Source organism: Vipera ursinii (genome assembly GCF_947247035.1).
Source record: "Vipera ursinii genome assembly, chromosome: 2".
Taxonomy (NCBI): domain Eukaryota; kingdom Metazoa; phylum Chordata; class Lepidosauria; order Squamata; family Viperidae; genus Vipera; species Vipera ursinii.
The window spans coordinates 241,266,781-241,293,620 of record NC_139513.1 but is presented as its reverse complement, the minus strand read 5'-3'; the positions used below and the strand labels follow the sequence as shown (position 1 = coordinate 241,293,620).

At 35.4% G+C, this 26,840-nt stretch overlaps 1 protein-coding gene across 1 annotated transcript in view; it reads right to left on the bottom strand.

The window, feature by feature from the left end:
- The window catches only part of CEP120 (centrosomal protein 120), a 42,378-nt gene that overhangs the window by 924 nt on the left and 14,614 nt on the right, over positions 1–26,840 (bottom strand). The window contains exons 10-20 of the mRNA XM_083356250.1: positions 25,739–25,888; positions 21,561–21,743; positions 19,675–19,771; positions 19,448–19,588; positions 17,439–17,528; positions 16,387–16,479; positions 15,750–15,911; positions 14,045–14,167; positions 12,797–12,895; positions 2,510–2,655; positions 1,746–1,923 (exon numbers count right to left, since the gene is read on the bottom strand). Of these exons, the coding sequence (XP_083212376.1) occupies positions 1,746–1,923; positions 2,510–2,655; positions 12,797–12,895; positions 14,045–14,167; positions 15,750–15,911; positions 16,387–16,479; positions 17,439–17,528; positions 19,448–19,588; positions 19,675–19,771; positions 21,561–21,743; positions 25,739–25,888 (1,462 nt within the window). The remainder of the gene's footprint in view (positions 1–1,745; positions 1,924–2,509; positions 2,656–12,796; positions 12,896–14,044; positions 14,168–15,749; positions 15,912–16,386; positions 16,480–17,438; positions 17,529–19,447; positions 19,589–19,674; positions 19,772–21,560; positions 21,744–25,738; positions 25,889–26,840) is intronic.

Below are 26,840 nucleotides of genomic sequence, written 5' to 3'. Positions count from 1 at the left end.
TGGATATAAAATAAAAGATAAACTAAGTTCCTTATTCAGGAAAAATGCCTGCTGAATGTTTTCAGTTGTAGGCACAAAGGAAATGTTCTGGCCTGGAAACATTCAGGCTAGTAACTATTAAAGGTTTAGGATGCAGATTCCCATCCAAATCATACAATAAAACAATCCCATACTTCACATGCACATTTGACACTCCATCCATAAAAAGCACACACTGAACATATTGCTGAGAATTATGCATCACCAAAGTTGATATAGCTAACTCAGGCAGAAACTGCATGATATGATTTTGAGTCAAAAATCAATTCTATGTTGAAGCTTTCTTCCACTGTTACTTTTTACTTGGTGGTGAATATAATATTATTAAATTTGTATGTTGCCCAACTTTCAATGACTTTGGGCCTCTCACAACGATCAAGCAGGAAAATCAGTAAAACAATATAAAGAAAACATGGTAATCACGATAAAGTGAGAATTAGGATTAGAATGTGTGTGTGTGTCTATTACATATCACATAGGAGATAAATTATTTGAGTATAGCCCAAGTTACCAACATCTTTTAAAATATCCTTTAGAGAGATGGATATTTAATAATTAAATTTAATTAAATAATTAAATCCAATAAATTACACTGTTGAATTAACCATTCTATTTTCTAATTTTAAGCACAGAGCCATAACCTGATATGCTAGATTATTTATATCGCAAAATCTGTCTTGAACAATCCTACACATGTAAAATCACTGTGTAGTAAGATGCAGGCATAGTAATATCTAAGCAACTGTGCCCTTGCTTAGTGTTGGATTGGACAACTGATGTAGGCAATAGCTTCCAGATATACAGATAATCCCTCACTTAATTCCGTACAATTTTAATATATGGATGAAAATAATATTGGTGTAAGGAAAACATTAATCTATCCTGACAACTATTTGATATGCAAAGTGTTTATAAACTGGATGTAATATTAAGTAAGCCATCTCCTTTTACAGATCAGAGGAATGCACTTAAAAGCTTGGCTATCTGCTACCAAATTTTCCAAATACTCTTCCACCATTTACTTCACTACAAATGTGGCCCAGTTAAACCAGGTGCCATTGCTTGATGGATCTTAGTTGAATTGAGAGATTAACATAACTTGTTTAGCTACTTGTCAGTAAGAATTGTGCTTTTCAACCTAAATAAGAGCCTATTTGTACAACCTATTGTTAAACAATTCATCATCTGAATAAGTAAAGTAGTTTGTTTAAAGCAAAATAAAGAAAAGTATTAAAATGTCAAGCTGCGATGTAATCTCAATTTTGCTTAAAAGTTACTACAAATTACTGTAGGACATTTTCCTAAATGCAGTTTTATTGAAATTTCTTTAAAAAAGCAGGCATGTAATAAAATAAGCAAGCAATAAATTCTGACAAGAAATACTTCCACTGTGTAAATGAAAGCTTTTGCAATACTGACCAATTGACAAAAATAAATAGGTAAAAATAATAATAAAATAATCGAAGTAGTCAATGCTTCTTCCCATTTCTTAGAAGTAGTGTAGTGATGTTCTAGTATTGCAGTAAGTCTTGGGAGACAGAGGAGTATATACACAAATCCTTCAAAAATCTGATTCAATCTACCATTTGCTAAAACCTGAATCTTGGAAGTTAAAAAAAAATTATGACTAATTCTCTTGAATCCTGCTACTTGCTTTTATTTCTTTTTGCAAGCACTTCACTGATTTGACGATCAAGCTCACTTACAATGTGATCTTCATGATTATATACACCTGTTCTCAACAAGGTATCTCTCTCCTCTATTAGACGTGCAAGGTAGTCATCCAAAGCCTCATCTCCTTTCCCAGTGTGAGAATTTTGCAGTTGGACTCCCAATAACTCTTGGGTATCTTGTGACTTTTTCTTGTCTTCTTCTTGTTTCAATCTAAAAGGAAAAATACACTGAGTTGTACTCTACATTCTGCTCTTTTGCTTTTTCAGAGCCAGCTTTCTATTGAAATTAGTCGAAATGAAAAGAAACAGACACTATTATCTAATTAGAAGAGTCTCAATGCTAATTTGATTGCAAAAGCCCTCTGCTGGAAGACACAAGTGGTTTTCTCATGTGTATAAATTTGAGTGATCTTTATTAAGAATTAAACTGTCTGAAAACATTCAAAACTACATCGTTTAAGGGTATTGGAAGCACTCGGCCATTTAAAATAGAAAGTGAGAGATGTGAGAACTATTAATATGTCTTTTATGCAGCAAACAGGTTTGCTTAGAACAGGAGGTAAAAAAAAAATATCTTGCTGTATTATTTGCTAGAGTCAAGATAAAAAACTAGGTCTGGTGGCCTTTGGCATAGATTTCCTATAAAACAAGGTTGCTACATTTTATAAATGGGCAAATATTACCTAAGGGACAGAAAGCTGTGTTCTTTTACAGGACTGACAGCCAATTAAATTTAACTTAGCTGAACCTTCACCTATTCAGCAGCAGAAGTAAAAATCCAGCAAATGGTACAATACCTGTTCAGCTCATTTCTGATATCCTCTATCTCTTGCCGTTGTGTCTTCCCTAATTCTTTCTCTTCTGCTGCAAGGTACCGAAGTCTCATGTGTTCAAGTTCTTGTTGCTGCTTTTTAAGACGGGCCATAGCGTTCTCTTGCTCACGCTAAGGAAAAGCCAACTGCATTTAATTTTACAGAAATATTTCCACAGTATTTGACAGCTTATCTTATTTAATCAGGAACTGCGGATTTGGTTTGTGCGTATGCAACTGAGACAGACCATAAGTGAGTACTTAGCAAGCATCATAAAAACCACCATCTACATTTCTATTTGAAAAGTGCTGAAACCATTTACATGAGTTACATACAGAAATAGGGATACACAGAAAGAGACTTAAAACCCATGTATTTGTACATTTCCCCCCTTTTACTAATTTATTTAAAAGTTGAAATAAATGACGATTAATTTAATTAATTTCTAGGGCCACCCACTCCTCCATATCTCTGGGCAGCAAAAAAGATTAAAACAGAGGTGGCCTATACTTCATTGTTCAGTGATTGCCCCTTCAGTTGCCTATGCATTAAAAACATCATAAGCTACAAATGTTATGTTTTTTTAAACATGTACCATCCCAATAGTTTGACTAATTATACACCCCAAATAATGATGTCTCTCATTGGAATACACACCACTTCTGGAAAATGTATATAATATACTTTAAAACAGCATATTAAAATTTTCCTAAATCTCCAAGGAAAAGGATGAAGGAAATAAACTAGGTAGATTTATGCCCTTATGATGATGAGGATAATGATGCAGAACTGGTAACATAAGAAAGAATATACAGATAGCCCTTAATTAGTGATAGCCTGGTTTAGTGATCAATCATAGTTATGTGGTGATGAAAAAGGAATGATAAAGATCATAAGCACAGTAGCAGTTTCACTTAGTGACAGCAATACTTACTGACCAAATTGCTTGCACCAATTGTAGTCGCTACATGAGGACTACTTGTAATGAAATACAAGTTGGATGAAATTTTCTATAATCTACTAAAATTCTCATGGCTATAACTTTTAAACTCATGCATCGTAGGGCAAAACTTTTTCAACCAAGATACCTCAAATGAGCTACCTTACATAGTGTGCCCATAATCTGGGGACCCTGACTCCTGTGGAATTGAAATGTGGCAAATTTAATTTAAAAAAATTCAAGATATAAAAATTATCATAAAGCATTTTATGCCATGATGTAAAGCAGGGGTCTTCAAACTTGGCCCTTTTATGACTTGTGGACTTCAACTCCCAGAATTCCTCAGGCAGTGTGCCTGGCTGAGGAATTCTGGAAGTTGAAGTCCACAAGTCATAAAAGGGCCAAGTTTGAAGATCCCTGATGTAAAGTGTCATAAAACATAAAATTCTTGATGTTTGAAACTGCTACAAGTGTTCAACATGGACTACCTTCAAGGCAGATACATCTCCAAAAATCTCTCTGAATGTTTAAGAACTTTTCAGGTACATTAGAAGCCCTGTCAATGTTGAAGGAAACGGTGGAATCTGTAAGGAAATGTCTCTGGAACGATGATCTAACAGGTCATGGGTTATCTAGTACACAACACACACACATACGCACACAGAGGTTGGCTGCAGACTTATGGATACATTGATGGAAGCAAATTCCATTGAACTCAATAGGATTTAGTACTGAATAGTTTTGCATTGCTGAAATTATTACAGAGTATCTGGTTTTGGATTAAAAACATGTGTTACTGGTCTTCTTTCTTTCAATAATCCAAACAAAATTTTGTTTTTTATATCTGAGATATTATGTCTGTTCAAAGGTTGAATAAGCCAAATACAAATTGCCTGTGCTTTAAGCCCTTATAAGGATTAAAATAATTTTCTTAGAAAGCATGTGATACATGATATTAGGCACATGTTACATTCTTGTTAAAACAGCAAAAGTAATTAGCCAGCTTTCAACTTTAAAGTTCTACATGTCTGATAGGACTGTAGGATCCAAATCATTCTAAACTTCCCAGACTATGTCTGAAGTAGATGATTTATGATGATTAGAGTAGAGGTTTATAAAAAGAATGAACTGTCTGTAAGGCAGATTTTTGGTTGAAAAGATTTTTTATCCATGTTTGGTACTGAAGTGAGAGCCATTACAGCAGTTTTTTTTTCAGATACCTTCGCTTCACACAATATACTACAGAAAACAAACACCCCATATTTTAATGTCTTAATGACTATTTAAATAACTGAAAACTGCACCAACCATCTCCGTGATTCTAGTCTGCCTGTACAACTTTCGTTCCCCTTCTGCGTATTTTTGAAAGTTTACAGCCACGCTAGCCAAGTGTCCTAATTATATGGACAACAATTCAAAGTACTTGAAATGCACTTCAATTTTTCTCTAAATAGCAATGTATACATTTCCACAACAAGATTACCAATAATGAAGGTCTTAACAATCTTAACTGCACAAGCGCATATGGTTTATTTTTCCCACATATTTATGGTAAGGATGTGCAAAGCACTCAAAGCATGGAAAGGCTATTTTATTTGAAGCTTGGACAAAACATATCTGTGTTCTCTTGGGACAAAAGAAGGCTAGTTTGTTGCCCTTTCAATTGTTTTAATATTTTGCAACTAGCTTTTTAAAAAAACAAAACAAAACCCTATTTCATAGAGTTTTAGAATGTGCACCATCCAATATTAGTTGAGGCAGACTACTCAAGGGAATGTGAGTTAAGCAAAAAGTTAATTAGTAAACATTGAGCAACACTAAGCATTCCTGGGTATATATTTACTGCTGCTTTTAAAGTTCCTGTATGGGGAAATTAGACCTCATAGTCTATTACATAATATTATTGTCATTTTATGCATGCTAGGCTTTTGTTTCCATTGTCAAATACAAAAAAGCGCCCTTACAATATCCAACTTTCAAACTGCACAGTATAAAAATAATGTTGCTTTGTCTGTTAATCTGGCAAGGAGGCTTCCAAATATAAAAAAAATGTCAATTGTAATTCTATGTGTATTAGGAAGAATCCTCAAATCAATCACTAAGGAAGTATATTTTTCTGTTATGTTGTTTAAGGTTTTCTTGAAGTGAATCCATGCCTATTGTTTCTTTGCTGGGTTCAGATTCTTCGTTCAGGCAACTGTAAGAATGAATTTTTATCTCTTCAAATTGTTTGCAAAATGGGAGTAAAAATATTAAAATATTTTGTTTGAATTACGATTTTTTTTTAAAAAAGTTGGTCTTTGGGCCAATTTTCTGTAGGGGGATGTCAGATATGGACTACCACCTTATCTATTTTTGAGAACCTAAGAAAAAAAAGGAAAAATCTTGTTGCAAATTGCCATTGTATCCTATGCTAGAATGGTGTCCAATTGGAATATTCTAAATGAGGCTATTTTGTTTTGAACATGAAACAAAGAAACAAAGAGTTTCTCTTCCTCATTTTGAGTACGCGCCTATATGTGTTTAGGGATGCGGTGGCTCAGTGGGTTAGGACGCTGAGCTTGTCGATCAGAAGGTCGGCAGTTTGGCGGGTCGAATCCCGAGTGCCGCGTAGCAGAGTGAGCGCCTGTTACTCGTCCCAGCTTCTGCCAACCTAGCAGTTCGAAAGCACGTAAAAATGCAAGTAGAAAAATAGGGACCACTACGGTGGGAAGGTAACAGCGTTCCGTGCGCCTTTGGTGTCTAGTCATGCCGGCCACATGACCACAGAGACGTCCTCGGACAAGCGCTGGCTCTTCGGCTTTGAAACGGAGATGAGCACTGGCCCCTAGAGTCGGAAACGACTAGCACGCATGTGCGGGGGAACCTTTACCTTTACCTATATGTGCAGTGTATTTATACACACATTAGTGCTTGAACTAATGACTTCTTAAAAGCCATTTTAGTGATCTCATGACAGCCAGTTTGCTCTAGTGCACGGGTGTCAAACTTGCCACATCACGTGACGTGTTGCGACATATTGCGACTCTTTTTGCATTACTGGCAATGGGGTGGGTGCAGCTTCGGTATGAAGAAACTGGCCCGCACCAGGCCTGAAAACAGGAGACTGTGAGTTCTAGTCTCACCTTAGTCATGAAAACCAGCTGAGTGACTTTGAGTCAATCAGGTTCTCTAAGTCAATTCACTTCACTGGGTTGTTGTTAGGAAAATAAGAGGAAGAAGAAGTATTAGGTATGCTTACTGTCTTGAGTTATTATAAAAATAATAAAGGCAGGATATAAATAAATAAATACAATTTTAAAAATACGCATTCATTAATCACATACTGACAGAAAATAGTTATTGACTATGCTAATTTTCTAAAACTTGCTGTTTCAATAACATTTTAGACAAACATGCAAGGCTATCAGATCTGATCTAGCATCTTTCCAGAGATATCTTGCCCTTCATTGAGAACCTTGCTGTAATCTTCACCTGATATTCCACTAATATTTATAACCCTGAAGAACTATAATCCATGATCCTTCTTCAATTCTTAAAACACTAAGAAAGAAATTATTTTCATTTTCATTACATGAAGAATGGAACGTGAAGAATGGAAATAATTGTTGGTATGAGACTGCTGAGTGGCATTGTCAACATACGTCTGTAGAAACACCAGATAAATTCTTTGAAAGCAGAAGCATGGTGTTTGTTATACATATTTAAACACAGACTTCTCATTACAACAATATGTATCATCCTGACAGAAAATATTACAGAAAAACTCTTTCAATAACGGCATATATCAGTTGCAAAAAGACTGAACAGAAAAGAAGCCTTGTAATCACAAGTTTCACTTGAATACCTAAACAACAGACATTCTCTCTCCATTACCCTATTGTGTTAGAATAAAGTAAAATCTGTAGGAAAGTATACAGTACGCTAACTAGATACTACTTCTTTATTTCTATAAAAAGAAGCAGAGTAATATTTTTAGTTATACTTCTGTTATATTTCTCATGTTTTCTATTTAACTAGCAGTAAATTTACAAATTTACAAAGTAAGATATTTAATGTTATTTCAATTGTGTCTCATTTGGACTCTAGACTGTATGTCAACAACAAATCAAACATATAATAAATTACTAATATTAAAAAAAATAGTCTAGAAAACAATTCTTGCATGCTACCAGGTGCCATAGTTAAGAAATTCTTCAATCAATCGAAAATGATCTTTATTTTTTTCGTAGCAGCTTATACATCCAGAGGGAAGATGTAAACATACATACACTAGACTAAACAATGGCTAAATAGCAGAGACTATTCACTCTCCCACTTTCACATACCAAAAAAAAAATCTGTGGGAAAAAAACCCGTACAAATAAGTCGCAGCAACTCAACTCAAGTTTTCTGAAAATAACCTAAAGCTGACAAGTTAGTAGGAGGGTCTGGATGGTTTCAAGACACAGTTTTTAACTAAGACTTGGACTTCTAACTGTTTTTTTAAGGAAAGATTTACATCCTCTTCTTGGCTAAATTACTTGTAAATTAATCACATTAATTACTTTGAGAGGATAAGCAGGAGGCTGGACAAGATAGAGACAGTGTCAGCCAATAAAGTCTGTGTTTGTTTAAAACAAATGTGCTGGTTGTGCTGCAGACAAATCCCCCATATAGTATGAAAACTCTTTAATAACCACTTATCTCAAAAGTACATACTTTGAGTTTTTACAGAAACATTCAGGATCCAGACAGATCCTTCTGTAATCACCAAGTCGGATTGCAACATTCTTTCTAACTATAACTTCAAAAGCAATATGCTATAAGTTTTCTAATTTAAGGTTTCTTATATTAACAAATATAAGTAATTTTCTTGACAAAAGCTCAAACTGGAATATTAACATGCATATGAGAATCCATTATATTTTGGTTATGTAAAGTTGGTAATAAGTAATTGACATACATGCTTTGATTATCTGAGGATCTCTTTTTACATTCTAAATGGAAGTTCCTTTTATATAGGAATTCACATGCATTATACATACAGGAACATCATGTAAAGAAAAATAGTAATTTCTGCAACTGCTGTAAAGATTACAGATTCAAATTGCAAATCAAATCACCTTTCCTCAATGTTATGTGGTGTGAACATGCAAAGTTTGAAAGGGGAAGTTTGCCATGTCTTGCACAATTGTGTTAAATACCAACTTTTCTGCAAGTTCTTTTTGTATTTTCTAGCCTTACTCTGCTGGCCAACTGCTGTTGATCTATTATCTTATAATTTCCCCCAAAGTTAGTCTAGAGCAGACTAGTTCTTGAATAAGAACCACGTCAGTTCACCGCTGTATTTTATTAATACACTACAATTGTGAGGATACACCAGGAAATGGCAAGCCCTAGATCATAACTCCAAGGCCCACTACGTTCCACATCCTTGAAAACTCTCCACAAGCTTATGCAAACTCCCATCCCCATTCTCCGATCATGTACGCCATGCCAATTTGCTAGTGCAATTTCATTAAACAACTAGGCTTTTTCCAACTTGTGTAGTTCAATGTTGGTTGGGAATTCTAAGTGTTGCCACCACAATACATCTAGAAGTCTTCAATTTGAGAAAACAAATATGGGAGCTATTCCGTGTGCTGTTGATGTCATTCTCATCCTTAAGGATATAGTAGCTGTGATTCTATAGCAATCTATCAGGACCCTGGTGGCTTCCTTTTCAACTTTTTTTTTAATTAAAAGACAAGCTTTTAAGAGTTTCAGGTCATTTCATCAAATCCATTACAATAAGCTGCAGCTCTCAAAAGCTTACACATATTAATAACATTTGTTAGTTGGAAAAGATGCTATAAACTAACATGGCTCTATAGGAGCAATCTGAGTTTTCCAGTCAGAAAATGTACACTTACCTGTATATCAGTTACCTCCTGCCCTGACTCATACATAATATTGTTTGTTTTTGGCTTGTTCAATAAATCAAGGTTTAAAATCCTGTCTCAGTATTATAGATGATTATAGTTATTGAACTGACACCAGTTTAAACCAATTGCTGTAATTCTGCCTAAATTAGCACTAGCATTATGTTACATATTTCTGCAGTAGAAATATGTAAATTTTTATATTTATATTTTAATATATCCATCAGAAAGGACTGTTACTGACCTCAGCACAGAAAATTGGGAATATAAATTAGCAATTAAGTAGAAGGATATTATGCAAAATACTTGTATATTTTACATGATCCTGTAACTCATATCTTTATTATGCCTGTCATTTTTTATTAGAAATCTTTCTAAACAATTCTTTGGCAGTGGCCTCAAAGCATTTCATCCCCTTTCCAAAATTTTGTCAGTTATGTTTTATCATTAATATTTATTAACAATTGAAGATACTGTTTTCTGTTTCTAATTCTCACTATACAAATGTTTTGTGCAAATCTCCAGAGAGCTTTGGAGTGACACATTTTTGGCAAAAATTGCTGCCTATTCATGAGAATCAGTGTGAAATTAATAATATTAAACCAAATTAAACACAAACACACAGGCACAAATCATAAAAATTTAAGCAGGCTTAATATTCCTTAAGATCCACAACATTTGAATTTCAATAATAGAAGAATCTTTAAGCTTAACTTTAGCCTAAACTCAAAAGGAAAAAAAGTATGCTCAGAAGTTTTAAAAAACTTATTTTAATTGGCTAAGCGTACAAATATTTATATATTTCTGCACTTTCTCTTGCATGTTAAAATTACATCAAATAAGCTAACTATTGTGCTAGGCAGTGGCCCGCAGCCTTTCTGGCACTAAGGACCAGTTTTGGAAGAAAAATTGTCTTCCAGGGACTGGGGAAGGAGAGGGAGATGGTTTCACACACCACCTACATCCTGAGCAAGTGCAGATAAAGCTTTGCTCGTTCACTCACTGCTTGTGTGGCCCGTTTCCTAACAGGCCATGGATCAGTACCAGTTTGCGGCTCCAGGGTTAGGGGTCTTGGTATTAGGCATACTACTAGATCCAGAAAAAAAATAAACTCTTAAGTATAACAGCTCACGCAATGCAGTTTTCAGGCACTGATGGCTGAAATAAAGCTAACAAGCTTACTGGAACCAGAGAATCTCCTCTGCAGCTAATAAACCTTAGTTAAGTAAAGGTTCCCGCACACATGCATGCTAGTCGTTTCCAACTCTAAGGGCCGGTGCTCATCTCCGTTTCAAAGCCGAAGAGCCAGCGCTTGTCCGAGGACGTCTCCGTGGTCATGTGGCCGGCATGACTAGATGCCAAAGGCGCACGGAACGCTGTTACCTTCCCACCGTAGTGGTCCCTATTTTTCTACTTGCATTTTTACGTGCTTTCGAATTGCTAGGTTGGCAGAAGCTGGGACGAGTAACAGGTGCTCACTGTTACGCGGCACTCAGGATTCGACCCACCAAACTGCCGACTTTCTGATCGAAAAGCTCAGCGTCCTAACCCACTAAACCACCGCATCCCATTAACCTTAGTTATCCGTACACATTATTGCAGACAAGACACTACAAAATAAGCAGTAGCTCACTTGTTCTATGTGTACTATAATCCCTCAAATAATTAAGAGAGCAGCAGCTCAAAACCTATTATTCTAAAATGCAGCATTTTAAATATGTAAGCACTGTATCCAGATTGTATTTCACAAACACACCCAATGACAATTAGTGTTGCAATATTTCTAATAAGTGGCCTTCATTATTTGCAGCTCTAATCCAGCCAAACAACCATGAGTAACAAGGCCATAGATAAAAAGACAGTTAATAATATATATAGTGGTACCACGGTACTCAACTGCTTTGAAACTCATAAAATTTGGTACTCAAAGCCATTTTGACATGAAAGTTTTGTTCCGGTACTCATTATTTGGTGTTGGCGGGCTTGTGATTCACTATATTATTTCTTATGGTAAATTTGTTTGGTATTCATTGTTTTTGATACTCAGTGTGCCTTCCAGAATCAATTAACGATGAGTACTGAAGTACTAATCTATATGCAAAACTCAGTTCACTATTTTGCATATCTATAAAATAATCTCCAAAAGGTAGATACGTTTACCACAGATAAGAAAGTCTGCTTTGTTTAACAAGTGCAGAAATACAAAATTGCAGGCAACAAAGTCTACTTGCACATCAGAATTACATGATCAAATTACCATTTCAAGTCAGGATAACAACATAGCATTCTTCAATTTCTATATTTCATGGCCCTGGACATATCAATTGACTTTAATATGAATTGTAACCAAAACATCTCATGAGTGACACAATACTCCAGATTAGAGTTTACCTCATAAAAATACACCATTCTATGTTGAGTTTTGGCACAGATCACATGTTAATAGGCACTCTCTTCTCTCCAACCATGAACTCTAATGGGACACTTGAAAGATTATTTTGCTAGTGCAGTAATACTTGACTTACAACAGTTCTTTTAGCGACCATTCAAAGTTACAACGGCACTGAAAAAAGTGACTTATGACCATTTTTCACACTTATGACCGTTGCATCCCCATGATCATGTGATCAAAATTTGGATACTTGGCAACTGGTTCATATTTATGACAACTGTAGTGTTCTGGGATCAGCTTTTGTGACCTTCTGACAAGCAAAGCCAATGGGGAACCCAGATTCTCTTAACAATTGTGTTACTAACTTAACAACTGCAATGATTCACTTAACAACTGTGGCTAGAAAAGTCGTAAAATGGGGCAAACCTCACTTAACATATGTCTTACTTAACATAAATTTTGGGCTCAATTGTGGTTGTAAGTCGAGGATAACCTGTATTACCATAACTTGTTCAAAAAATAATTTTGTGGAGCGGTAGCTTTGGTTCCACCAATATGACGGAAAGCATGTTCTTGCTACTGTTATGTCATCAAGACTTATGTCCATAATTTTTCTTTAGAATTTAAAATTTTATATTTTGAGAGGCACAACTATATCTATTCTTGGATAAATTTCTTCTCATAAATTCAGTTAATTAATAAAAATGGCAAGCCATCTTTTCTTTAGCCACCACTTTTTACATCCTACCCCTTATAATTTCTCTACAGCAGAAATTAGAGAGAAATGTATACAACAGAGGAGTAAAAATAAAATGGGCAATTTCAGAAAGGTAGAATCTAATAAAATTTTTTTTATTAGAAGTACAAAGCTAAAAGCTGATGAAAAGAATAATCAGCCAGACATCTGATGTGCTCTCTATGAATTCATCATAGCAGGGATGCTTAACTAGATCAATTATTAGATTTGTCCAGCAATCCCTACCACACTTTATGGAGAAATTCCTTATGCATTCATTTACTTTATTTTTGTTACACACCTGTTTTAGCCTTGCTAGTTCCTTCAAAGCTCGTGCCCATTGTTGCTTATAATGTAGTTTTGCTTTAGTAGCTGATTCCAACTTTCTTTCAAGATCCCCCTAGTAAAAAATATAATCTTATCAATATATAGTACAGTTAAAAAAAACCTGAACGACTCTTTATATAAACAGATACACAGAATTTGGATTTCAAAAATTGCTTGGTACAATATGCACCATTAAATTGTTATGCAACTTAATGTAAATATTGTGACATAATATTCTCATTTAAGTGAGAACCTTATTTTTATTTTCAAACAAAGCATAATTAGATTAATCTGTACTCCAAGACAGTTCATATAAACAGTTTTTAAACATTTCAAAGGGTTAGATAACATTTACTTTTGTATAATGCACATTAGCATTCTTTTTTAGTTTAACTGAATATGAAGTGTCTTTGTATATATTATCAGTGAATTGTAGTTAATGTCTGTTTTCCATTTGCTCAGACTGTAAGGTTAAATCCTCAATATGAACAATCACATTTCTGTAATAAATGACTACCTGCCTTCAAAATTAGCAGAAAATAGTATACTCTTTGATTTCTTTCTTATAGTAATACTGCCATTTGGACTTCTAAAATAGTCCATTCTTAAACCTACTTCTGTTTTAGATAGGAAAAACTGAATTATTCTATTGGTATACTATTAGTACACTATTATACTATTGGTAGCTTTTAGGACCTTATATTGTTAATATTAGGTTAATAATGTACTAATGTACTAAGCCAGGGGTCCCCAACCCCCGGTCCGTGGACCAGTACCAGGCTGCGGTATGCCAGCAACTGGTTCGTACAAACAAGCAAAGCCCCATCCGTGAGATCCAGGCAGCACGCACCCTCTAGTCCACAGAAAAACCTTTCTCCATGGAACCCGTCCCTGGTGCCCAAAAGGTTGGGGACCTCTGTACTAAGCCATCAAAATAAAGCTCTGACCTAGAATGAATCATGATTTTTTAGTTATCAATAATAATTTGAAAAAAGTGCACCAATAAATTAATAAATAAACCACGGCTTACAGAGGGATACTATCACTGGCTGTTTCCCTGTACAGTAACGGTTACTTTGCTTTATCCACATTTTGGCTGCTGTTAAAATGTAAAATTGATTTCCTGCTTTTCTTAAGTGAGTTATAATGCTATTAATGCATGCTGTGCTTTAGGAATAAATACAACTGAAAAGGAGGTGGGATTAGAAGTTGATAGCTGTACCTTCTCTAAAGTTAGAATGCCTATTTCTGATTGCATTCGGATTTCCGGTCTGTTACTTTGTTGCTCCTTATATTGCTGAAATTCTTTCTCCAGAGCCTTATGTTTGTTTTCTGCCTGGCATAGCTGTTTTCAGAAACAAATAATCTGAATGGATTTAACACTTGCAGGGTCCATAACACAGAGCTGAGAGGAACATTTTTTTGGCCAACATAACAGATATTACATTTATAATATATGCTCATAAGCTCCCAAAACTTCTCCAGAACTTCCGAAGTCCTCTAGAAGAACAGATTTAGAGGGAAAATAGAAAGTGTATCAATAACAATTCTCTGGTAACATGGATTTATCTCTTTGATTCGCTCATCACTGGGTGGAATAAAACCATTCTTGGGAACAATACATACACCTTGCCTATGAAAGTTAATTAACTTCAAGTTAAACTCAACAGAATCTGGAGATTGTGTGGATGGCTGATGTGTATACATGTTGTTGGACTTTCTGCCACAGAACAACACTGAGGATAATTAAATACAAAATGGCTTTAATAACTATTTATCAATCTCAGTTTTGATTAACTTCCACTGTTATAGTTTAGTTTCTGCACTAGTAGTGAGGTGTCTTATTTTCATATAAAGCATATGTTGTGTTTCCAAATGTACAAAAAAGACACCAGCTTCATAATACAACTTAGAAAGCTATTAAATATATTTTGGGAGAACATTTGAAGTCAAATCAGAGAATTTCAAAACTTCCCTAGTATGTAAAAAAAAAAAAAGGAAGCAAATATTTGAGGATAAAAATGTTATGGTGAGAATGTGGGAGTTAACTTAATGTCTCTATTAGGGATAGTACAGCCAGATGTTTGGCTTGACCATTAAAAACAATTTTTAACGTTGTCTTTGTGTGGAAGTTCTTAGAAAATATGCCGGATTTCTGCTCTTGTTTCAAGTGGCGGCAGAGGATAAAATGTACTGCTTTTTGCTTGCCTTTATCTTTTTGTGTTACTATTAGCTGATGTTGTATTGTCTTATCCTTACATTTTATATTAACAATTTAATTACTGAATATGAACAAAATGTATGGCTTTACTTATGAATGGCTGTAATGAAGTTTAAAACAACATATGACTAGGAAAAAAATAATTCCTATAGGCAAAGAATGTACAAGGCAACTCCCAATACACACGTGCACGTACACACACACAAACACAAACACACACACACACACACACACACACAGGAAAGCTGTAGGAAATGAAAAATGTGGATAAAATCCACATGACCGAAACAAACGTAATAGATACAAAAATGCTGTTCCGTGAGGTTTTTAATGTCAAGTCCCTTCAAAGCCTGACACTGAACAATTGAGAAACCAGTGTTAAGTATATATAGTTGATCTTCAGGATTAAAGAAAGGGATGCTTTAGTAGCAATGCCATTCTTAGATAATTTAGACCAGGGGTCCTCAAACTTGGCCCTTTTATGACTTGTGGACTTCGACTCCCAGAATTCCTCAGCTAGCGTGCCTGGCTGAGGAATTCTGGGAGTCGAAGTCCACAAGTCATAAAAGGGCCAAGTTTGAAGACCCGTGATTTAGACATTTATTAATCGAACTGAGAGCACTAGTAGATTTGCTTTTAAAATTTATATGTATTTCTAGAATTAATGAATAATTTAGTTAAGTTGGAAAATATAAACAGCACGTACTTGTTCTTGTGCACGGATCTTATCCTCCTCAAATTGCCTAATTCTCCCCCTTTCCAACTCAATCTGGTGTGCACATTCTTGTCTGACTCGCCGTATTGTATCTTGAACTTCCTGCTGATTTCGTTCATGTTCTGCTTGGAGCTCCTTCTTTAACCGCTGGAGCTTAAAATGAGTTTTTATAAAAGCAATTTGAAAACACACATTCACATCTGAACAACTTAGTATTTGGCATTACTTTACAAATGAGTCCATTACAAATGAGTCCATTTGTTTCTCTGTACTCTCAAAAATCACTGCATGTAGTTAACTCTTTAACTAACTTTTTTTTAATAAACTACTGTACATTATCACTTTATCCAGTTATCTTTATCCAGAGAGCTTGAAATAGATCTTAAAACATTTGATAAAAGTTTGCAAAGATATACCTTATCAATCAGCAAAAGTTACACACAGAAAATAAAATATGGCATTTTATGCCAATTTTCAAGGATCTATCAAGAAAAAAATCCAGATGCATATTGCTGACAAAAAGTATAACACAAAAATACTTAAAATGACTGGAAATCACTGTGACAAAAAGACTGTGTTTTTTTTTAATGTACTGTACAATGGATAGCATAGTTTGGCATCCATTTACCTCAGTTTCAGCATTGACAAGCTGTTTTTCACGTTTTTCTAAGTCGGTTAAAGTTTTTTGAAGTTTTTCTTCCAAAACTGTATACTCTGCAACCTAAGGTGTATATAGAAGAAAGTAAAGTAGACCAAATGGGAAATATTGAAATATTTCTAAAAATTTAACCTAAATATTGTCCTTTTAGTTGAATGGCTCATAGTTTTGATACTCAAACTTTTGAAGAAACAGGACAGAACTCTGTTGAGGAAAACTAATAATATCACGGAAAACCAAGAAAATGAATGATTAAAGATGCACAATTAGGCTCTGCCATACATACTGAATTCTGAAGTATCAATATAGATTTTCTGTTTTTCGAACAATGGCAGACTACCTTAATTTCTGAATCAAAAAACCCCCAAAAGTTCCTAGACCTAGACTATAACTCTGTGTATGACTTATTTAATAGTCTTTCAGACTTGGTGAACCATTTGTATAAAATGAATGAAATGGATTCCCTGTACCTGCATTATTGTTTAGAGAAAATAGACATTTTTACACACTTAAGAGGAATAAAAAATAATGCAGCTTAACAGAAGAGCCTTGGTGGAGCAGTGGGCTAATGCCTCCTTAAGTAACACCAGCTGCCTGCAATTAGTGCAGGTTCGCATCCCACCAGGCTCAAGGTTGACTCAGCCTTCCATCCTTCCGAGGTAGGTAAAATGAGGACCCAGATTGTTGGGGGCAATTAAGCTGACTTTGTAATAATGCCGCTTGGGGTATGTGTGAAAGCCCTAATAAGCAGGCATATACATAGAATGAAGGCTACTGCTAAGCGTGTAAGCCGCCCTGAGTCTTCGGAGAAGGGCGGGATATAAATGGAATTAAAATAAAAATAAATAAATAAACAAACATGTGAATAGTAATAAATTCTGTTCTATTTTTAAAATGAGCTACCTATGGTATTTTATGTAATTTACCATTTACAGAAAATTCTTGGTACTGCTCCTGTTTAAAGATTATCGTGGCAAATGGTTTCAGAAGACAATGACATATGAGAATTCTAAAGCACTTACTTTTTTCTTTACCAAGGCTTCTCTTTCTCTATCCCTTTTTTTCCACTCTTCTGCCAGTGCCTGCATATGAGCCAACTCCTTCTTCTTCAACTACAAAAAGCACTGTTTTGTTTTATTTTGGAAAAAAAAGGGCAACGTACACAGTTCTATCATTAAAGCTTCCACTTATTGTATCACGTACAGTCCAGGTTATCAGATATAACAAAGAATACTTACATGATATTTGAAGACCCATTATCAATGGATAGTTCCTTTAGGTGAAAAACTAAATCTAAAGAGTCATTACTGACAAGTACATGTGCACGTACACTATATAATTTGTATTTTTCTGGGTTTCCTCCTGGTACTTAAGTTTAATATGTAGATAATATTGTTTTGCAATATTATGAAAGTCCATGAATAGGAGATTCTGAGCAGCTAGATCAAAACATTAACAGTAATATTCTGGACTTCCGATATATCGTAATGAAAATCATGATTTGTAAGAGAAATTGCCCGTCTAAATCCCCACTCTAGTTGAGCATTTCATGAGAATAGCTTAAATTAGATAATTTAAAACCTGGTCAAATCCTGAAGAAATAGCAAGTAAACATTACTTGAATATCTATTGTGGTCATTTTGTTTTATGTATTCCCGCCTATTTATCTCTTGGAATAATAGCTTTTGTAATTTTACTCCAAATTAATGAAGTAGTCAGTGACCTAAAAAGTTTTTATTCATACCCTACAACTCAATCATGGATCTCTTTGTTTTACCACACCTTGGTTATGTCTACATTCAATTAATTAGACTTGCACCTTGCTTTATGTCTAAGAGATATTCATGACATGCATGAATATTTTCTATTTTTCCCACAACAAATCTTGGAGGTTAGGTTGGATGGAGGCATTGCCATTCACTGGGTGATACCACACATCCATCCACCAAAGCAGCAGACTGCCTTTTATATTGAAAAAAGCAGTAGAATCCTGCACACTCCACTGCCAGATACTATAAAAGGCAATCTGCTGCTTTAGTGGGTGGATGTGTGGTATCACCCAGTGAATTACAATGCCTGAAGATGGCTTTAAACCTCTTTCTCTCTCAGGTCCTAATCCAATACTTTAACCAAAACACCACACTGGCTTTCCTCTGGGCTTTTAAACCTTTACTTTGCAATTACTCTACATTTAAGTATTGACAGACTTTGGGAACAATTTGATGTTTCTGATTTTTGTTTATATCATGTTTTCCCAAAAGTAAGACCTACCCTAGCTTGATTTTGGGGCATGGGCCTAATGTAAGCCCTACACCAAATATAAGCCCTAGGGCGGGGTGGGTGGAGCTGCCCCACGTGCCCTGCACCCACTTACCATTGCAGCCTGCCTCTCAATGGTCCACTTCTTCTGCAGCATCCCCCGGCCTGCACTTGGCCGTTAGAGGCCTTTCCGGAAGGCCTCTGCAGCTGAGACTTGAGCTATGGAGAGAACCGAGCTATGGATTTAATCCTTAGCTCAGTTCTTGGATGCAGAGGCCTTTCTGGAAGATCTCTGATGGTGAAATGCAGGCCGGAGCTCCATTCTCAGCTGTTCCTTTGGCTACAGAAGAAGTGAGCCGGCTGGGTGGGGCTGTCAGTGCCGCTGCTGCTATGTGAGTGGAAAAGACAACCCTGAATATAAGACCTGGAGCCTCATTTGGGGGCAAAAAAAAAAAGACCAAGTCTTATTTTTGAGGAAACATGGTAGGAAGGCTGCATAAAGAGCCTTCTGCTTCTAGACTTGCCTTTTGCATTGGGTATTGCCACAACTAATGTTTTCCTCTTTGCTTATCCTACTTGGCTACCTTTTATGTATCAGCCTGATTTTTTTATACTGAAGAATTCCAAACCATGTGAAGTATTCATTCATTGTGCTTGCCCAACATTACAGCAAATGCAGTTGTATGATGTAGCTAAAGGACTGGAGGTTATTCTTTCTTTCACTCATCTAAGTAGATCCACAGTTTAACAGCTATAAAAATTATGAAATAACCTGATTCTCAAAAAGATCTTCTTGTAGTTCCTTCCACATTTCTAGTTCAAGTGCTGCTTTATATTCCAGTGTTTCTCTTGGTTCAGTATGGACTTCAGGCTGTACTTTAGGAACTCCTAGTAGCTCATCAGCACCTAAACACTAAACATGGAGTAAAATAAATACTTTCAAATGATTTCTAATGGAATGCTTTCTCTCTTAATCTGAAACGATACATATTCATTTACCTGAGAAGAATCAGACACTATAACTTCATGCATTTTCACAAGTCCATAGTCTTCTAGAGTCACAATATATGAAAGATCTGCAATCTTGTTGCTTGGCCTATAAAGCAAATAACACATTTCAGCTATAAAAGAAAGTTCTTGCACAAACAATAGAGAGAGAGATAAACATTTTTCAATTATAAAACTACATAGCTATCATATCTTGACATTAAACAGGATTTCCCTCTTAATCCTGGAAGTATGTTTTTTTTTAAAAAATTGCATACTTTTATATTGCTATTGTTAAGATTGCCAGAATTTCCCAGACTCTTCTAAAAGCTCAGGTTCTTTACATCTTGACATGATTTTTTTTTAAATTGAGATAACTTGGTACCTGCTGAAAGACCAACAGGATTTAAAAGATGTGTTTCATTTAAACAAAAAGCAGAGAATTATTTTGCATTAGATTTGCTGGCCCATGCTCCAACAGGAGACTGAGATGATGATTATTAATCCTATATATTAGCTAGCCTTTTAATAGTATATCAAGTATGTCCTCAAATCCTATTACTATTTATCTTAGATATATTCATATGTACTTCAGTTGTATAGCACCACACCCTAATTAGTCCATATAAGAGTGCTAATGTTTTAAGAACAAAAGTCAGCCTTTTAAGCTACTCTTTCTTTTCCTGAACAATTAGGAAAACCAGTTTAAAAATCCAAACCAATTTTTTGACACCTTGTAAAATCTGAAAGTATGGATATAGGTTGACAAGTCTTGATGAATTATAGGCTCTTTTAATTGTTTTGGTTGAGTCAAAAAATGAAATCTTCACTCGGCAAAACCTTTATTTACAGTTTACATTTCCCACTCATTTTCATTAATACCTAATAATTCCTTATGCAAGTACAATAAAATATTGAGTACCTAGATATAAGAAAAACAAATATAAATAGCATAACTGGAATAGTCCAACCTAAGCAGAGAACTAGTGTAATTACATTAGAAAATAGAGGGAAATATTTCCCTGCATCAGGGGCTAAAGCTAATTAGATTTGAAGCAATGCCATCTAGTGGCTATTATATTTGGCTACACAGTGATTCATGATTTATCTTCTAGCAATACTGAAATATCAAATCTAAATGATCAAATACAATTTGGAATTCAAATATATTCTCCTAAAATGGAAAAAGGTGTACAAAGTATTATTGCATTATATTAAGTTATTAAATGAGTATTAAGTAATGAAATAAGTTAATAAATATTACATCATTAAAAACAGATTTGTCAAGTTGAAAAAGAGAAAAGTAAACTCTTCATTCTAATCTATATAAAACTAAACTCTGCATTTTTATTACAGGCAGTCCCTGCTTAATGACCACAATTGGCACCAATTCCATTGCTAAGCACTACCGTCATTAAATGAGACATCATGTCACAGTTGTGAAGGGAGTCAAGGGAGGCTTCTCCATTGACTCTTCTTGTCAGAAGCCAGTTGCGAAGCACACAAATGGCAATCATGCAGTTGGGGATGCTTTGACAACTATAAATGTCTTCCAACTGTGAAGGGCTCAAATCTCGAGCATATTACCTGAAGGATGTTGCAACAGTCTTAAGTATGATCGGTCATAAGGTTATTTTTCAGTGCCCTCATAAATGAAGCAGCTGCTAAGCAGGGAAGTTGTTAAGTAAGCACTACCTGTATAATACAGAATGTGTCAATGCTAGTGTTTCTAAACCTCAGCAACTTTAAGATATATGGAGTTCAACTCCCAGAATTCCTCCAGCCAACATAAAAACTGAAGTCCGTACATCGTAGTTGTTGAGGTTGAGAAACACTGATCTATAGTATTAAAAAGAATTGGCTGTACTGCAGGAATCCCAATTTTTCAAAATATTTACCCCTGTGCGGCTGTAAAAGGAATAGTTTCACTGAAGGTCTGACGCCAACACTGCTCGCCATTTCCTCCTAGAAAACGTGTTTTTTCCATGGCCAAAATCTTTGAAAGCTGGAGTCTTGCAACTCCTAGAAGCAAGTCTTTAGTTGTTTTATCTTTATGCCACAGTTCCACCAGCAGTGGTAACCTGAAATACAGGAAGAAAATAGGTAATTTACTAGAAACTACTTTTTTTTGTCAGTCTTCCCCTATTTTTCCTCACTGAAAGTATGCACCTTTTATTCTTAAAATGTCACTTTGCTTGGAATTAAGGTGCAAACTATAAGTACTCTAACCTAGTTATACAGAAGAGGAATGGAAGAATGCAGTAAACAACTATATTTTTTTCTACAAGTTAAAGTATTTTAATTAAATTGTTTAGCTTTTAATATAAAGAAATAAGCACATATTAATTAGATTGTTTTGCTATTAATATAAACAAATAAGCCTAAGTAAATGCTTTAAAAATACCATAACCTGAAATTTAAAGATACACATATTTGTGATTTACTCAAATGATATGGCAACTCATCCTAAAAGAAATCAAAGTACTACAATATATTTTTAGACTTCATCTGCCATTTTATGTTTTACAATTCTAAAAATAGGAGGCAATTCTAGATTGGAACTTCAACGCAGTTGTTAATTTTTTCCATTCCATTTCCATTGATATTTGAAAGCTCATTGTAACACATTTGCATTGTCACAACAGCTATCAATGTTCATAAACACGCTCTGATATATTTACTTTTTCAATTGACAAGTATTATTTTCTAAAAGTACATTTGGTTTAAAATAAGCCTTGCTAGTTTTATAGGCTTCAGTTGTTTAATCTGGGTCACTACATGATAAAATACAGAATCCTTTTCATGACAGTAGCAGGCAAAGGTTGGAATACTGGACATATAATGAAATCTTATTTTTCCACCATGAATTTCCTTACCTGACATGCTCCTCCCAAGAATAACCTTTTTTTAGAGGCCTTGTTAGTGGCTACAAACAAGAATGATCTTTTAACCAATTAAGGGGCTGATGAACAATATTAGTAACAGCACCAAAGAATAGTAGTATTGATATGTCAATAACCAAAACCTCCTCTCTCCAAGATTAGAAGCACAAATCCAAATGTCCATTAAACTGTTGAAGCAGCAGGAAAAAAAGTGCCAAAATTAAACTAACATGGCTATAAGGGACACCATGTTAACAGAGAAACATTGTGTTCCAATATACCATGCAGATTTTTATTTACCTGCACTGGATTGTATGCATAGGAAGCTTCTGCTATGGAGCCTGAAACTCTGTGTAAGAATCCCTTGACAAGTAGATGTGTTTAAGTTACTCTTAAATACCTCTATGCAGATATGAGTAGTAACTTGAATCATTAGGTTTGCTTTTAAAATCGTTATTTGAGAAATTGCAAAGGGCAGGGGCAAAAAGTACAACAAAAAGATGTGCTTAATGGTTTTGAGAATCCAGACAATCTGACCATGTACAAGAAGCTAAAACAGTTTGAATGAGGGCTGCATTGCAACCTAAAGTCCACAATGTTTGTAATCAACCTACAGCCTAACTGCTAAAACTAAACTTGATCTAGGTGAAACAGTATCTCTGATTGAGAAGATCCAGCCTGATGAGGAGAGCCCATGAACAGCTGCTGTAATTAAATATAAAAGTCTTCTGGGCCACTTGGAAGCCACCAGGACGATTTCTACCTTCTCCAGATATTTTAGAAAGGGGAGTGATGAGAAGATGTGTAGATATTTTGCTAATTTGTGTTTAGAGCATCCTAGGCTAATGCTTCTTTTTTGAAGAATCAGGAAATGAATTAGGGCAACTTGCAGCTGATTAGCAATGCAAAGAGGTCTATTTAAAGTCTGACACATTCATGGTGATCTCAGTAGCCTTGGAGGATCTGCTCTCCAAGATTCATGTTGAATAGACTGAACCTATGTCCTGTTCAATCATCTGCCTGACATGTACGGCTTTCAGAGAAGAAAAAAGAATTGCCTTTCAGATTCCCAGGGAAAGAATACTGGGATCAGAGGGAGATTCGGTGAAGATTACGGTACTTGTCTGATTTAGCAACAGAAATACAGATGGAGGGTGGTCCCACCAATCTCATGCTGAGGGAAATATTCTCCACTATGCTGCTACGATTCATCGGATTATTTGGTTTAACATTATCAATCAGAGGTAGTAGCCCACGTGGCTCCTGCCTCCTCCTAGGCAATTGACAAAAAACGTCTTGGCATGAGTATGAGGAATAAAGTGGATAATGTTTATCAATAAGGCTGTGCTTGAAGGACTTAACAGAAATAGCAATTCTAGCCATTTAAGACTGTTCTGATCTGATCAGAAAGTCAGGGACTTCCTGGATTGTCAAGAGGTCCATACAGACCCACAAAGAAAAGAGAAATTGATATTTAAAATATGGATATAGAAAAAAATAAGAAAGTGTAAATTTAGTGAAGAGTAAAAACTGGCTAGGACATTGTTCTTTACTGCCTCCTAAGTGATACAAAGGAAAATTATTTGATCCTGCCTACTGGAACAATGCTAAGAGACGCATACTAATGATACTTTTAATTGGAAGTGAGAGGTCCATAGCTATGTAGAGTTCTGCAGAGTTTGGTAGTAGTCTCTCTAGTCCTTTTTAACATCTACATGAAGCTGAGTGAAATAATCTGTTGCCATGAGGTGAGGAATGCTGACAATACTCGGTTATATATCTCTACCTGTAGTGGAGTGATGTGGCTGACATTTTGTCCCAGAGTGGGAACTTGAAGGGGTTTGTATGGGGAGCTTCAGCTGAAATCTGGCAAGTCTGTGTGGTTCTGGATTTGGGGGCTTTCTGCTTCTGGGATGTTACCATCTTTGGTACTGGATGAAGTGGCACACTGCCCCAGAGGGATCTAGTGTGCAACACAGGTTTCTTCTAGACTCACAACTCCTACTTTGCACCGCTTCGTGTTAAGTATCACTTGTGATCCTTCCTGGAATGTGAAGCTCTACTTACAGTCACTCATACCCGGGCCATCTTTAGAATAGATTATTGTAACATGCTCTATAGGGGGCTGCCCTTGAAAAACATTCAGAAGCTTCAGCTGGTGCAATTGAATTTTGTACCTTGATTTGATCTGTGCTTGGGAAATTTTACCTGTTTTTCATTGTTTTTAATTTATGCTTTTATTCATGTATTTATATGGTTTTATTACAATAGTGTAAACTGTCCAGAGTCATTTAGGTTAGATGGGTAGTCCATAAATTTAGCAAATAGTAAAGGTAAAGGTTCCCCCGCACATGCATGCTAGTCGTTTCCGACTCTAGGGGCCGGTGCTCATCTCCATTTCAAAGCCGAAGAGCCAGCGCTTGTCCGAGGACGTCTCTGTGGTCATGTGGCCAGCATGACTAGACGCCAAAGGCGCACGGAATGCTGTTACCTTCCCACCGTAGTGGTCCCTATTTTTCTACTTGCATTTTTACGTGCTTTCAAACTGCTAGGTTGGCAGAAGCTGGGACGAGTAACAGGCGCTCACTCTGTTACGCGGCACTCGGGATTCGACCCGCCAAACTGCCGACCTTCTGATCGACAAGCTCAGCGTCCTAACCCATTGAGCCACCGCGTCCCTGAGAAAATTTAGCAAATAAATAAATACAATTATTAAATTCAATACTTGTTCTGCATTTTCACTGTAGCATTACAAAACTAACAACCTCTATTAGTTCCTGCAGTGGCATATATGGTCTTAGTTTTAAAAGTAATATCACAAATTTCTGAGGCAATTATGATGACAATTTGATCTATTTTTTCTGCTTGTTAATCTATGATTTGTATAGGTCAATTCAAAGTTGTAAATTCTACTCCTCATAAAAAGGTAGGATCACATACTTTTAAAACAACCAGAACTTCTTTTTTTAAAAAACATTGCACAAACGTAGGGACAAGATACATTTGCTATTTGAACAAAAAAGTGATTTAGAACAAATTTAAACGGTAAACATCTTAGTACAGGAAAGGTAGTTTACATAGAAGTATCCATTATTAAAACAATTAATGTATTAATGTATCCATTAATGTATTAATGTATCCATTAATGTATTAATGTATCCATTATTAAAACAATATCTTAGAACATCAGTTACCTGCAAAAGGTATCTTGAAGCTGATGGGGCATAGTTGCAAAATCAAATGCACAGTAAGATTGTGGAAGAAATACTTCCATGTTTTTTCTTACTTCCACAGGAGGATTTGTCATAATGGGTGCAGCGCTGCCAAAAAATGGATATGAATACCTATGGAGGAAGAAAAAATTAATATCAAATCAATCTGGCCATCAGTAATTTTAAGCAAATTTCAGGAAATATAATTTAAATTCAAAGTACTAATAGCTTAATAACATCTTTGAACTTGAAAATTGCAAAGTGCAGTATTAATTATAAAATCTGTCAGGGAGACTGAAGTAATAGTAATCTCACTACACATCTGTAGGTCTCATTTTATTGCAATACATCCAGAGAAGATTGAGCAGAATTCTATTTATGAAATGGGGATTCCTTGATATCGCAAACAAAAAAACTTGGGATAGTTTTTTTAATTTATCTGAATAAGGGTAAGAAAAACTAATGAAAGGAAAAGGAGAAAAGAGGAGGAAAAGGGAAGTTATATTCTACCAGGGACACAGTTTTCCCAAAGATCACTGAATAATTAAGTTTTTGCAGCTTATTTTCAGCAGTGATCTCCTCCCCTCCCCTCAAATGAACAGGCCTATCTTGTGTATTATCTTAACAGTCCCAGATCATTTTGTATAAGACAAAAGTGGAAACTTATATTTAATACCATCAAAATAACCTCATGCCTAATACAATTTCAAATGAAAATAATTTAAATTATCTCAAAATATTGCCCACGGAACTAATAAAACTGCTTCTACTAATCAAGCAAAGGTCTTCTGCTTCTGTGGAATAGGCTAAAAATATACAAATACTTTTTGTAGTTATAGTCCAGTCCAAATAGGGGAATATGTGTGTGCATATGAGAGACACTAAAAGGCAGAGGAGAACTGGGAATAGATGATTTATCAGAAGAGACATGATTAAGAGAATGTTTTGGCTAACATCATGCCAAGCCATGCAGTTTATTTGATTTTGATCTGATGTGATCTTTCAATCAAACATAGCAAGGTTTATGAGTTGTTGATAAAACTAACCAATTGTGGTTTATTCAACAAACCATGGTGGAATCAGA